The sequence below is a fragment of the Bidens hawaiensis genome, unplaced genomic scaffold (genome assembly GCF_021521415.1).
Source record: "Bidens hawaiensis isolate Kalapana, Puna unplaced genomic scaffold, B.hawaiensis_p1.1 tig00020418_1, whole genome shotgun sequence".
NCBI lineage: Eukaryota > Viridiplantae > Streptophyta > Magnoliopsida > Asterales > Asteraceae > Bidens > Bidens hawaiensis.
The window spans coordinates 198,894-214,454 of record NW_027493109.1 but is presented as its reverse complement, the minus strand read 5'-3'; the positions used below and the strand labels follow the sequence as shown (position 1 = coordinate 214,454).

General features: G+C 33.3%; 1 protein-coding gene and 1 pseudogene across 2 annotated transcripts; both read left to right on the top strand.

The window, feature by feature from the left end:
• The first annotated feature begins 655 nt into the window (after positions 1-655).
• Positions 656-6,269, top strand: LOC143560620 (uncharacterized; annotated as a pseudogene). Its single transcript, XR_013140152.1, has 7 exons — positions 656-810; positions 1,763-2,209; positions 2,305-2,490; positions 2,621-2,673; positions 2,791-3,010; positions 3,375-5,107; positions 5,701-6,269. The product of XR_013140152.1 is annotated as an uncharacterized LOC143560620 (transcript).
• A 1,531-nt stretch (positions 6,270-7,800) lies between these two features.
• Positions 7,801-15,152, top strand: LOC143560649 (uncharacterized). The gene is made up of 20 exons (XM_077048911.1): positions 7,801-7,878; positions 10,056-10,131; positions 10,329-10,373; positions 10,630-10,707; positions 11,172-11,258; positions 11,347-11,442; positions 11,845-11,956; positions 12,252-12,297; positions 12,400-12,471; positions 12,625-12,687; positions 12,790-12,944; positions 13,024-13,088; positions 13,167-13,317; positions 13,390-13,495; positions 13,577-13,712; positions 13,848-13,912; positions 13,997-14,161; positions 14,521-14,593; positions 14,675-14,736; positions 14,802-15,152. Exons 2-19 carry the CDS (start codon positions 10,128-10,130, stop codon positions 14,716-14,718), a joined length of 1,563 nt encoding a protein of 520 aa, XP_076905026.1. The 5' UTR covers positions 7,801-7,878; positions 10,056-10,127; the 3' UTR covers positions 14,719-14,736; positions 14,802-15,152.
• The last annotated feature ends 409 nt before the right edge of the window (positions 15,153-15,561 follow it).

Genomic DNA, 15,561 nt, shown 5'->3' with positions numbered 1-15,561 from the left:
AAGTCATATAAATAAATGACAGATAATTCATATAGTAAATCGTTATACATATGAATTATAATTATAATATTCAATTTCAATAATTTAATGTTAAGCACCAAGATATGTATATATAATAAGTATTCTTCATGTTTGCAACATTTATATACAATTTTTGGGGAAATTAAGAAAATACATATTTTCCTTTGTTCAAATACACATGAGAAAATTTTAATACCAAATTTGAAACCAATCTTATATAAAAAGTCATATTAATGAATGAATCGGTTAGGCTTTATTAACAATTAAAATATTGAATTCATATATTAAAATAACTTAAAAGATAAAGGACCATATATTAAAATTGTTTGAAAAAAATATGAGAAGGGCTATAAGGTTGTCAAGTGGCAAAAATGGTAGTATTTTATTATAAGAGATAGATTTTAAAATTAGATGTGCAAACGAGTCGAGCTGATCATGAGCTACTCAAGACTAGCTCACTAAAAAGCTCTATCGTGTCGAGCTTCATCGAACCCAGACCCAAACTCAAGCCTAAAAGTGAGCTCGTTTAATAAACAAACCTGAGCTCGAGCTTCACTTGTCCAGCTCGAGCTCCATGTAAATTAAACGTTTGATTCCAACGCTTTGAATGCTATTAGTTCCAATTTCAACTCCATGAACCAATCGGGTAATTAGGGTTTAGTAACTGCTAATTGATTCAAGCGTACTGCAATCGAAGAGTTGAACAAGGTATTATGGAGAGAACACCGGCAGCATGTGCGATGGATTGGAGTATTCAGCTTGACAAAGCCCTACGTTCCAACAACCCCAGTAAGCCTCATTTAAGAGTTACTGCTTCATTATTATTATTGAATACATCTGCTTTCATATACAGTCTTCAGTTTATTCTAATTAGATAACGAGTTTCGTTATTCAATACCTAACTAGCATTGTTATTGTTACGCCTCTGTTACTATTTTGTTAGTTAGTTTGGTGTAAGTTTGAATAGAAAGAATGACATGTGTGTGAAGTATGATCACAGTGAAGCTTTCTCACTCAAATGAGCCGAGCTCGACTAGGCTTGAGTTTGACTGGTTTCGAGCTTTTTTTTCTAAAGTTTAAGCTCGGCTCGTTTGTTATTAATTAATTTATAGAAATTTTTTTATCATATATTTTGAGAAAAACTTCAACAAGCCTAAGCTCAGCTTGAGCTTGGGTGCAGTACTTTAAATGAGCCTAAGCTCAACCCGAGCTCGGCAGTGTAGTCCTTTAAACGAGCCGAAGCTCAGCTCAAGCTCGGTGTGCAGTGTGAAATTAACATGTTGAATTAAAAAGAGTTATAACTTAAAAATACACTAGGCTCGACGAGCCTAAATGATCTTCACATACAAGGCTTGAGCTCGTGTGCAGTACTTTAAACGAGCTAAAGCTCAGCTTGAGCTCGGAGTGCAATGTGAAATTAACATGTTGAAGTCCAAAAGAGTTAAACTTAAAAATACACTATGATCGTCGAGCCTAAACGATCTTCACGGTCAAGGTTCAGGCTGGGGATTGATAACTAAACGAGCTTTATTTGAGGGTCGGGCTTGGCTCGGTTCGAGCTTTTTATCGATTTGATCCCAAGTAGCTCGTGAGCAGCTTGGCTCATTTTGTCTATTTCTCACTAATCTGATATAATTCTTAGGTTGTATTTGTAAAATAAAGTAGATTGTATTTGTAGACCTTTCAATAAATGGTAGCTATGATTTTTTTTATCTCATAATTCTAAATCATTTGTTTTCAGGAAAACGCACAGAAGCCATTCAAGAAATTGGGGCCAGGCTGGAATGGTGGAGCAAGGAACCGGAGCTTTCAATGGCTGAATATGACATGTTTGGCTTAATCCCTGGTGAGGATAAGCTATTTGCAAATGCCATTATTCTCCGCCTTGCTGACACATTTGTGTCAGGAGACAAACACATCAAACTCTGTGGTAAAGATGTTCTTGTCTGAGTTGAACCACAGGAAAACTAAAACTTTTAACAAGAAAAACAAAGGTTTTATCTCAAACTATAAGATACCAAATCACTTGGAACTGTTGAAGAGAATAAAGTTGTGCTTCAACTCTGGTGACGAGGAAGTTAGAGCAATGTCATTAGTTCTGTTTGGCTGCTGGTCTGATTTTGCTAAAGATAATGCTGAGATTCGGTGTATTATATTGTCTTCTATTGTATCATGCCATGTTCTAGAGGTAAAAATTATAAGAACATTGTTTATTCTTTAACATAAATTAAAAAATTTGAATGCATGATTAATGGTTATTTACTTGTATAAATGTTTTTTAAGGTCAGGGCCTCTTTATTTGCTGCTGGATGCTTTTGTGAGTTTTCAGATGACTTTGCTTGTGTGTTCCTTGAAATGTTAGTTAGAGTGGTTTCATCAGCTGACATGACAGTTGCTGGTAGGCTAGCAGGCGTTCGTGCTTTTGCAAAACTGGGAAGATCTTCAGCACTATCTAGTACGGCTTACGAGGTTTTATATATATTTTTTATTATTTTTTTCAAAGATTAGCATGATACACGTAAGTTACGTGTATGACGTAAGCACTTTTCTTGTTGTTTGCTATATGACTTTTTTTAATATGCTTCAAAACACACTGTAGGAGGGGATAAAGCTGATCTTAGGTTTAGTGGAAGATGATATTGTGACAAATATGCTGATTTCACTCCAATAATTGCTTCCAGATCTGCACTCTTGGTTTCTAAGCAGGTATTACTTTGTTCTTCATACTATTTTACATGTCTTTTAATTTACTCGATAAAATTAATGTGTGTATCACTTCTTGGTTCAGGTAGATTTGCTTCTAATATATTTAAGCCAAGATAAGTCAATGTCACAAAGAGCGACATCATTAAGATGTCTAAATATTGTTTTATCAAGAAGTCACTTTCGTTTTTCTCCTACAACAAAACTGATGACTGCAATGTTCAACATACTTAATGAAGAACTCCCACCAGTGATGCAGCATGATGCGGTTCATATTTTGTATGAGGTTGGTATTGTGCTTGAGTCTTTGAATATCTCATCATATATGTTGTTAGAGGTGTGAGTTTGACCCATTATTTATCGGGTTATGTTTATTAGTTTGAAGGAAACAGGTTAAACGAGTCAAAAGTTGGATAAAGTGTATTATTAATGCATAAAATTTCCTTTATGATTTAGTTCAAGGAGCTCGATTGCTATTGGTTTAACTTAGTTTTGGTTAAAAAGTGTTTTGGGTCGATCCAACCCGATTTGACCTGTTATCCAGCCAGCTTATTTTCCACCTCTATATGTCTTTACCATCATTAATATATAATGAAAGTACTAAATGTTATAGCCTATAGTTATCATTTCTTATGTGAGGAAATTTGCAGATCATGATGTCCAAGATGTTAAGCTTGAGTTGTTCAGAAATAAACGAATGTTTTACCAGGATTTTAGCTATTGTTGAGAACGTAATGCAATCTACATTCGTATCAAACAGACTCTTTGCCATGCATTTTCTAGCAGATATATCTGTTAAGTTCACAAGAAAACTAGACATGGCATGTGATGAAAGTGATAAAACTTTCACATCACAAACGATTTCATTTCTCTTGGATCGCATCACTTTGCTAACAAACTCGGTTTTAAATCTTAGTCAACCCAACATAGAAACAGAACAAGAAATTTGGAGCTTATTTAAAATAATCAACCTTTGGCTTCACAAATCCCCTAATATTGGTGAACTTGTTATAAATAAGCTCCGTCTTTTTATCAAATGCCTACTGAATAAGGATCATGGAACATTCGGGTCAAAGCTTGCGGTTTGTGTATCAAAAGTGGCCAACAAGTGTCTGAAAAACATGGTCAAATATGGAACTTTGGCCAGCCAATTCCAGAATGTTGTGAACTTTTTGATTCATGATGTATGTGGATGCAGTTATTTTGATTACTATGTGCACATTATCTATCATCTTCTGTTATTTAAGCAAATAAAAGAATGCAATTCTGATAATGCATACATGATTGAAAAAGAAGTTCTTGCACTAGAGAAAGCAAAGAAACTTATGGAAGTGAAAGATTATTGGTCGGCTTATAAAGCTGGAAAATACGCGTGTTTTAACGGGGCGTGGTTTACAGCTGCATTTATTTTTGGAGAATTAGCAACAAAAGTTCATTCTGATTCCTTCCGTCAATGGCTAACATCTTTGACTTTATATGCATATTCAGAAATGAAAGTTCTATATTGCAGTTTACCAGAAGAACGGTCAACTCTGTTAAATTGGTTAGTCAATAACCGATCTTCATCACCGATAACAGGAGTTTTGGGTGAAATAAGCAAACCGACAGATGACCATATTGAAAATCTTGATGGGGTTTGTAAAATTCTTCAGGTTTCAAAGGAAATACTGTCGTCCAATGATGTCACGCCATGCGGCCGACACTATTTTCAGACTCAGTTTTTGGGTCTAAGGACAAATGTTATGGAAATTGCACTTCATGTCTTTAAGCTTTTGGGTACTAATACGTTTAGCAAAGGGCAGAACCGTCATTTGCATGATGGTGGTTCATTGGTTCAACCGTTTACACAACTATCCACCCAGTTAGTGAAACTGGCACGTTGGTATGATCTAGTTGCCATGTCATTTATGGGCATGGACCCCACAAGTACAGTCACCGTATCTGCTTATGCGTTAAGCTGTTCGGTTTTGGCCTTTATTACTGGTTTTTCTCTTTTCTTTCAATTCGATAACATTAATTTATATAGTGATTTTCATTCTATGCTTATACATGACCTAGTGGCTCAGCTTTGGTATATAGACCAGGAGACTAGTAAAGAGCTTTTGTTGCTTTTAAAGACTTGTATTGGTCAACCTAAGATCTATTCTGGTCGGCAATCCATATCTCGGTTGGAAAATACATCTGAAGTGACAAGTATCATAAAGATTTGTCAGTTCGCTGTGAAGGGAGTTGTTGACTTGCAAAATGCTGGAAACAGAATGCATGAAAATGATGATGAGATTCGATTGCAAATAGTTAATGATGGATTGGAGCTTCAGCTTGATGTTTTAAAGAGATGGTTAAATGTCTCATTTACGACTCCAACATATTTCTTCAGTTTAAGGTATGTCATATGATTACATTCTCTTATCACTTGCTAATCATGATCTGATTATTTATGAACAAGTCGATCTGGGTTATGTTTTATATCGAACTGGTCAAACAAGTAAAATAAAAAGAATTAGCTTAGAAGAGAACAAGTAAAACCAGCCAAAAGTCGTCAAAACTTCACCCGGAAATTATGAACCCCTTTTGATACTTTTTGGTCCTAGTTTTAAACCCGAGCCCATATTTGTCTTGACCCGAGCGAAAGTAATACTCTTTTCAGGCTACCAGGTTTGAGGTTTTGACTCGAAATGTTTTTCTCTAGGGTCAACCCAAGTCCATTTTGCGAGTGAAACTGTTACTTTTTCAAACCACCGGTTTGACCTGAAATGTTTTGACCCATTACCTGACCCGGCCCACTCGTTTTGGCAAGACCTACTAAATGATCGTATCTAAAAAGTTATACTGTTAATGAAAGAATATAATCTTATAAATTTATAATCATATTTGACCCACTAATATATAAAAAAGTGAACTAATTAAGTATTAGGGCCTCTCTTCGATCCTTTTAGTTTAAATCATGTACTAATGAAGTTTGCATATAATTTACAGGCCTTGCGTTTCTTGTCAACTGTTTGCCATGAACCGAGACTCTGGAAATGGGGCAAAGATCTCCGTCCCGCCAGGTCATCAACTCCATCTAGATCTATGTCTTCAGATGAATAACATTTTACCAGAATCACGAGCTTGGATTACCAAGCTGTATTGCATACTTCAATGTAAAACCTCTTATCAACAACCTAGTCAATGTCAAGACGGTCAGAGTCAAACAAAGACGAATGTTCATGATTGGGTTGATGATACTGTTTTAGAATTAAATGACAAGCTAGTCAAGTATGTGAACAAGCGTGAGAACGGCCAGGATGTGCAGGTTACAGAATCGGTTGTGAGTTTTAGACCTAACCGAAAAGGTCAAGGTTTCTCGACTTGTGTGCTTGATGTTTCTATGTTTCCTTTGGGTTCGTATGGAGTTAAGTGGCGTGCGGGTTGTTTGGACATTGATGGTTGTTATTGGAGTCTGAATTGTTTTAAGTTCTGGTCCAGTTTTCACTGTACAAAAACCTTGTTAAAAGCCACCTAGTACACTAAAAGTAGAGTAGTATCCTAGTTTTTTGTATATTACTTTGTGACTACTTTATTTATTAGAAATTTAGAGTACTGTTAAATTCTCCTTGATGATGTATTTAAATTTTTACATGGTTTCACTTTTATTATTGTGAAAATCTGGACTAAAATGTTGGTATCAAATCGGAAGTTAGAGGTATAGATTCTAGATATAAAAGTTAAAAACAACTTTTTTCTAATAAAGCTATAAAATCACCCTTTTTGGTATATAATCATTAGTTTTCTCATACAAGCATAATTTTATAATAATAATTAATTTTGTAAAAAAAAGAGGTGTATTTATATGCATTAAATAAGTTAAATAAGAAAATAACTTTTATCTTTCGTTTCTTTTTTAGAAATATATACTTCTATTAAAAAACTTGTGAAAAATAATGGTGAAGCTAACATGACACTTGACAAATAAGTAACAAAAAACAATTTGTAACTTACTCGTAGTTTTCGCTTGAATTAGCAAAAAAAAAAGTTAAGTAAATTCAAATCAAGCTAGCTTCTTGGTCGGATAATCCTTTATTGCTTTGTTTCCACAATGTGAATGTGTGCAAACGTATAGAGACGTTTGCAATGATCATATATCATATGGTATTAATGTGTGATATCGAACCCAATACGTAAGATATTCTTGTAATCGTATTAAATATAATATCAACTTTTGGTTACCAAAACCAATGCTAACCAATCACAAGAACAAAAATATAATTTTGAAATATATGTATCAGATATTGTTGTTTATAGAAGTATATATTTCTTTAATAAAAAAAAAAATACATCTACGTCCAGTTTAAATCACATCAATTCAAAGTTTATGCAAACATATAAATGAGTTATAACAGGCAAATAAGACAGTTCAGATAACTCGTGCTATAAGTGTTTTATAACTAGATCGTAACTCTATCGAAATCCGCTCGAAAATAATACAATATTCGTTTATCAAACCTTTTATTATCTAATTTGACTCGAATCTACCAACTCATATAAGTTTTCAAACCGGGTTCGACCTTCTTCAAATAAAAACAAATACGTCTACGTTCAGTTTAATTCACATCAATTCAAAGTTTATCCAAACGAATAAATGAGCTATATGAGGTAAATAAAATTGTTGTACTAACTCATGTTTTATAACTTGATCGTAACTCTACCGAAATTCTCTCAAAAAGAGTTCGTTACAATATCCATTCATTAAACTTTTTATCATCTAATTCGACTCGAACCTATTGATGACACGTAAATAAATTGGCTATAACTGGTAAATAAAACTGTTCTACTAACTCATGTTTTATAACCTGATTGTAACTCTTATCGAAATTCACTCGAAAACAATTCGTTTAACAATATTCGTTTATCGAACCTTTTATCATCTAATTCGACTCGAACATATCGACGACGACGCACATATTTCGAACCGGGTTTGGTTCAACCTTCAAATAATAATAACCATCTAACAAGCCCAACAAAGGCGGCCTACTGCCTACATATAAACCCCACCGGTCCAACGGGCCCAACTGCTGTGACTGCGTGTTTCATTTTGCGGCTTTTGCCCTGATTTTGTAGATTTTCATCTCAACGCTCTCATCGGCATCTCAATCGGTGCATCTGTTTCAGCCGGTAATCCTTGCAACTCTCTAGGATACTCATTTGATTGCTTCATTTTCACGCGTGTGAAGGTTTTAGGTTAATTATTGCACCTGTTTACAGATATTAACCTAATTGATGATTTGCGTGCTGATTTAGCTTAGCGAACTTGTGTATAGCTTTTGATTGCTGCATGTGAAGGTTTTAGGAAGGTTTTAGGTTGATTTATGTATCTGTTGTTCGAATTTTAACCTAATTGATGATTTGAGTGCTGATTTAGCTTATCGAACTTGTGTATAGCTTCTGATTACTGCATGTGACGGTTTTATGAAGGTTTTATGATGATTTATGTAACCTATTGATGATTTGAGTGCTGATTTAGCTTAGAAAACTTGTTTATAGCTTCTGATTACTGCATGTGAAGGTTTTAGGTTAATCGATGTATCGGTTAACCGAATTCTAGTCTAATTGATGATTTAATTGATGATTTGAGTGCTGATTTAGTTTAGTGAAGTTGTTTATTGCTTCTGTTATCTGCATGTGAAGGTTTTAGTATTATCGATGTATCTGTTATTGGAATCTTAACCTAATTGATGATTTGAATGCTGATTTAGTTTAGTGAACTTGTTTATAGCTTCTGTTTACTACATGCGAAGGTTTTAGGTTAATTCATGTGTCTGTTATTCATACTTTAACCTAATAGATGATTTGAGTGCTGATTGTTATTCAGCGAACTTGTTTATTGCTTCTTGATCTGCATGTGAAGGTTTTAGGTTAATTATTACATCTGTTAACAAGTTCTAGCCTAATTGATGATTTCAGTGCTGATCTAGTTTAGTGAACTTTTTTATTGCTTTTGATCACTGCACATGAAGGTTTTAGGATGATATTTGCATCTGTTGTTCGAAGTTTAATCTAATTGATTATTTGAATGCTGATTTAGTCTAGCGAACTTGTTTCTAGCTTCTGATTACTGCATGTAAAGGTTTTAGGATGATTTGAATGCTGATTTAGGATACTCGTATCTGTTGTTTGAATTTTAATCTAGTTGACGATTTGAATGCAGAGATAAGTTAACGAACTTGTTTGCAGCTTCTGATTACTGTATGTGAAGGTTTTAGGATGATTTATGTATCTGCTATGTGAATTCTAACCTAATTGATGATTTGATTGCAGTGTAGTTTTGCGTGCTTGCTTACTGCTTCTGTTTTCTGCATGTGAAGGTTTTAGGATAATCGTTGTATCTGTTAACCAAATTATAGCCTAATTAGCAAAACTTGTTTATTGCTTCTGCATGTGAAGGTTTTAGGATAATTATTGCATCTGTTATCGGAATTTTAGCTTAATTGATGATTTGGATGCAGATTTACTTTAGCGAACTTGTTTATTGCTTCTGCATGTGAAGGTTTTAGGGTGAATTTTACGTGTCTGTTTTCGGAATTTTAACATAATTAATGATTTGAATGCAGATTTAGTTTAGCAACTTGTTTATTGCTTCTGTTGTCTGCGTGTGAAGGTTTTAGGATAGTTATTGCATCTGTTTTCTGAATTTTAATTAAATTGATGATTTAAATGAAGATTTAGTTTAGCGAACTTGTTTACAGCTTCTGTTTTCTGCATGTGAAGGTTGTAGGATAACTGTAGTATCTGTTATCTGAAGTCTAACCTAATTGATGTCTTAAATGCAGTTTTAGTTTACTTACCTTGTTTATTGCATCGTTTTTCTGCATGTGAAGGTTTTAGGATAATCTTTTACATATTTGCTGCTGAATAAACTCTTTTAGGATCAATGCTTTATTTTATTAGTTTTAATCTCACATTTGTATGTTTTTTTCCGTTTAATAAATGATAAACAACCAGTTTTGAAATTATGTGATATTTTAGGATGCTTTTTGTATGTTTTATTCTAATTTAAACATAGGAGATGAATTGAATGCATTTTTTGTTTGACTAATTCATTTATTGCTTATGGTTTTCACTTTATGTCTCTTTGTAGTTTGAACACTTTATTTTTGTTGTTTTATGCTGTTATATACCTTATATTGTCTTCTAAGTTCAGCGTCATGACTATATATCACTTATTATGAACGGATGTACTTTACGTGAACAAATGACATTTAGTGACAATTTTATAACAATTAAACATTTAAAATTATTAAACCTAAATTTATACTTCCGCAGGAAGCCTAATGTTTTTTTTTCTCTTTCAGGGTGACGCACATTCACTCTTTATCAACCAAATTCCATTATCGTGCAGTAAATCATATTCCCAGCTCACTAAAATGGGTAAGCTTTGGTTTTTTGTTATGTTTTTATTTCGCACATCTTTGCTAGACCTTAGCTCTTGTATATAAGTTCACTATCTTTGATTAGATCGTGAATGTGATCCGATTTCAATTTGTTTTGAGTATAAAATACTCTGATTGATTAATGTATGTAAATTTAAGTGTATACTGATTTCTTTTCTTTTCTTCCATTTATAGATAATATTGAGGACGACATTCGTGCATTGCAGCTTGACTCATCTGGTATGTTATTTGATATGATATAATCGACATTTTTGGTTGTTTTTTTATTTGTACTCTATATCTTGAAGGCTGATTTGGAAAAGTTATGTATTGATCTGTGACATGTTCACTTATAGAACTTTGTATAACTTTTGTGTTTTTTTTTTAAATTTCGTTAAGTAGATTCACAGTGCTACTGGAAATGATGGAACTTTAAAGGGTATTTGAAATTATTGAAAATTCTGTGATGTTATTAAATTATTTTTTTAAATGCTAGCTGAAGATAGTAATATCGTGCCTAATGAGAATGGTGGAGAGCCTGAAGATTTAGTGGCTTCTGATAATGTGAAAGAAGGTAAGAAGAATTTAACATTTCATATAAGTGCCATAATTGATGATGAACTTAAGTTATGTGCGAATTTACGTTATATGGTGGTTTATTTGGTATAGCGTTAAACAAAGTTAAAAGGCCTAGAAATGATGAACCTGATGCTACCTGCGGTATTAATTCATTTGTTTTGTTTTTTTATTTCATTTCATCATTGCAAAGTCCCAGTAAAGAAAAGTTAAGGAATATATGTATATATACTTATATATATGTGTGTGTGTAGCAAGTGTTAATTGATACATGTCTATGAGAGAACAGTATCTAAAACCGTTTCTCTTTTTTGTTTTAGAAACAATTTTTTGACAATATTTTCTGCTGTCACTCTTTCAATGGTTGTTTTTGTGTGTATACAGAACTATACTGTTTTGTTTAGTCTTTCTGATATGAGTGCAATGTTTGATTGTTATTGTGTATACTTTTTATGTCTGCAGATCTGAAGGACGAGTCACATATCGCTGCTCACACGGATGAAAATGCTGACAAAACAGAGCATACTGAGCCAACTGCTGTGGCTGAAGGTTTCTTACTGAAACTGTGTCTATACTTCCTAAATTGTTCTTAACAAATATTGTGATCTCTCAAACGAAGCTAATTATTGCATTGCAGTGAAAGAGCAAGGGACTGCTGCTTCAGAACCAATTGAGGAGGAGGTCGAAAAGGAGAAAAAGAGGCATTTGAATGTGGTATTCATCGGTCATGTTGGTAGGTTATTATTCTCTTCAGTAGTTTTTTTGCAGGGTGTATGAACCGAGTTTTAAGTACTTGATTTTGTTTTGTTTTCCTTTTTTTTGTGCTAATTTAGGCTCAATTTGGCCTATGATTTCAATTTTGATTGTGAATTTTGCTTCTTATGGAAATGATTGATTTGCACTTTTTAGAACTTTTAAAGGCAGGCATATTAAACAAGTTTCATTTTAACTTTGTTATATTTGTTTAGTTATATGGTCCACCATCTTAACCAACTATGTTAATATCTCTCCTGAGTTCATGCTCATCTGTACTATTTTATAGAATGATGAGTTGGTTTTATGTAAAGCTACCTGATCGTAAAGACCCTTGCATTTCATCATCTGATACATTTTTGTTTTGTGATATTGGCTATAGATGCTGGAAAGTCAACTATTGGTGGCCAGATACTATACCTCAGTGGTCAAGTTGATGAGCGTACAATTCAAAAGTATGAGAAAGAAGCCAAGGATAAGAGTAGAGAGAGCTGGTAAGCTGTTTCTGGAGTTTGAGTTTATTTATTTTTAATTATGTTTTTACTTTTAAATTCTTAGTTGTGTATTGTTCAACATGATTACCGTTTTCTGAATACAACTCACATATTACTCATATTTCCACCTTTTTTCTTTTTGTCAAGTGCAAGTGTACAACTTCATGTTTCTGTTTTGACTTAAAATAATTGATGTTTCATGTTTGTGGTTTTTTTTCTCGGGACTTATATGGTTTTGAACAGGGTGCCTTGTTTCGATATGCTTATTTAACTTTTGACTTTTATTTCATACTAGGTATATGGCATACATTATGGATACCAATGCAGAGGAGAGGGTGAAGGTACTTTATATCCACTTCATTCATTTGAGACAAAAAAGTTTATTCTTGTTCTGGGTTATGCTTGACCTTTGTATTACTTCAATGCCAAATTGCTCATTATAGGGTATTACAGTTGAAGTTGGGAGAGCACATTTTGAGACAGATACTACCCGATTTACTATATTGGATGCACCGGTAACTGCATTTACCGTCTTTGATGTAGTGAAATAGGAAGACTACAATGCTATATTTTATTATAATTATGAGAGAATATCTAGTTTATTGGCTCACTATGTTGTGCACATTGATTTTTTGATGATCATTTTAATGGTTTTGTGCATCTTTCAGGGACATAAAAGTTATGTACCTAATATGATCAGCGGTGCTTCTCAGGCTGATATTGGTGTACTGGTAATTGTTTGTTTCAGTGCAGTCTTGCTTATCTGTATTGTGATAGCTTAATCTCATGTTTCTTTATCTCACTCTTTTTCTCTCTCCCACACACACACACAGGTTATATCTGCTCGAAAAGGTGAATTTGAAACAGGATATGAAAGAGGTGGACAAACTCGTGAGCATGTTCAACTTGCAAAGACTTTAGGTATTTCTAAGCTGCTGGTTGTTGTCAATAAAATGGATGAGCCAACTGTTAACTGGTCAAAAGAGAGGTACTTTAACCATTTTTACATTTTTTTAATGCATTACAGAAACCTAATTCCTATACTCACCGTCACACTATTTTTATAGGTATGATGAAATTGAGTCAAAAATGATTCCCTTTTTGAAGTCCTCAGGCTACAATGTTAAGAAAGGTAAAATTGTATATACTTTATTACTTCTTATAATATTTAATGTGTGTTAATGTTAATATAATCTTTTAATGGCTGCAGATATTCAGTTTCTTCCAATATCCGGTCTTAATGGTACCAACTTGAAAACAAGAATGGACAAGACGATATGTCCATGGTGGAATGGTCAATGTCTCTTTGAAGCCCTTGATGCTATTGAAGTTCCTCCACGTGATCCAACTGGTCCATTTAGGTATTACTTCAAATTCTTGTTTGTTTCTGAAAGAAATTAAGTTTATTATCTAACTTGATATTTAATTACTAGGATGCCTATTATTGACAAGTTCAAGGACATGGGTACTGTTGTTATGGGAAAAGTAGAATCTGGTAGTGTGCGTGAGGGCAATAACCTCATTATTATGCCAAACAAGGTACTTTTTTAACAACTGAACAGAGTATTTACTTTTGAACAACAATGTCTAAAAGGGCGTGTTTGTAACTTGACTTTGCAGGTTCAGGTGAAAGTTCTTGCTTTATATTGTGATGAGGACAAAGTTAGGAGTGCAGGCCCTGGTGAGAATTTAAGGGTTCGGTTATCTGGGATTGAAGAAGAAGACATACTTTCGGGTTTTGTTCTTTGTAGTGTCGGTATGTTTTCTTACTAGAATTAATATTAACACCAATCATATTAGTAAGGTCTCCTAATAAAAACAGCTTATTTTTTTTGTTTACCTGATTATCACTCTTGTATGTTTGTGTTTAATGTGGTCTATTTTTGTGCAGAAAAACCAATACCAGCAGTTAATGAGTTCGTCGCTCAGTTGCATATTCTTGAATTGTTGGATAACGTATGAAACTACCATCTCTTATCTTTGTTATTATAGTTTCATTATTTATTGTTTTGATTTATTTATTTGTTTTTTGTATTTTAGGCTATTTTCACTGCTGGTTACAAGGCTGTATTGCACATTCATTCTGTTGTTGAGGAATGCGAGATAATTGAGCTGATGCAGCAAATTGATCCCAAAACTAGGAAACCAATGAAAAAGAAAGTGCTCTTTGTGAAAAATGGTGCGGTTGTTATATGCCGTATTCAGGTTTGTTTTCACACAATTATACTAATTTTATTTAATGTTATATTTTTAATGAGGCGTTCTGATTGAAAAGTGTAAATTCTTAATTTTTAATAAGGTTGGGTTGACTCAAAACGTTTTTATTTGAACTAGAATTTTTAAATATTAATAAATAGTGTTAAATATGATTACAACTGTTATTCCATGTCAGTAATAATATTACTCATTTGAAATTACACTTTGCGTGACATTCTACCTGCTAACTCGTAATGGACCAGTTATTATTTGTTATATATATATATGTTTTGAAGATATAACAATAAGAACATATTAATATTTTTAAAAAATATGTTCTTATGGTCTGTATTCGGATATTTTTTCAGGTGTCTAATATGATATGCATCGAGAAATTCTCAGATTTCCAACAGCTCGGGCGGTTTACACTTCGCACAGAAGGTAAAATCTGTTTAAATGTGTAATCTCGCATCTGTCTTCTACCAAATGCAGAATTTTAACAAAAAGAACCTTTTTGTACAGGGAAAACAGTTGCAATTGGAAAAGTTACAGATCTTCGTGCATAAACAATTTTGGGAAATATGGTAAATGTTAAGACTGACATTGTTTCACAACTCTAAATTACAATCTTATCTTATGTTTTTATTAGATGCAGGAAAGCCCGGTTCTAGTAACGAGAAGCTAAGCAGGGCAAGGGTTTTTGATATGTTTTGGGTTTCCAGTGATTTCATGCTGTGAATTATACAAGACCAGATGAGTGAGAGCATAAAGTACAAAACTAGAACCATGTTTTTTTAAAAATAGTTTCTTTTCTAGAAACTGCCAAGATCAGTTGATTATAGATACTTGGCATCTTGTTATTTCCGACAATGTAATCGACGCTTTATTGTGCTATACTTTTGTGTTGTGTGACGACTCGTATGCTTATGATTGGAACTTGGATTATACTATAAACTGAAGTTGATCAGAAGTCTTTTTATGCCATTATATTCGGTAATTAGCTTTTGTGTTTTTTTTCTTTTGTTTTTTTTATAAAACAGCCAGCTTATTTATCTAAAACAAGAAACCACGTTTTAAATCTACGACAATTGTCCATGAAACTAAAACCCTTTGAAAGAAAACCTTTTTACCAATCCTAGATATTGCGACTACAAACCTCTCGATAATTACCTTTTAAGTGCATTGCTTCCTATTGTTGAGCATTTTATGTTTTGTGGTTTGTAGTCGTGGGTGTAAAAACTTACATTAGAGTGTGGTACTTCAGTTTCAACAGGTATACGTAGTGCTTTGTTTAAGATTTTGTTACATTAAAGCTTGTGTGCCATATGGCATGCGTTTGTAAAAGTTGGATATGTTCTAAACGTCATTAGCCGTGCTCAGTAAATTCTCAAAACATTCTTACTAAAATT

Coding starts and splice junctions, on each gene's coding strand:
- LOC143560649 (XM_077048911.1), top strand. Junction 10,374..10,629: donor ATTGCAGCTTGACTCATCTG/GTATGTTATTTG, acceptor TTTAAATGCTAG/CTGAAGATAGTAATATCGTG. Junction 13,496..13,576: donor TCATTATTATGCCAAACAAG/GTACTTTTTTAA, acceptor TTGACTTTGCAG/GTTCAGGTGAAAGTTCTTGC.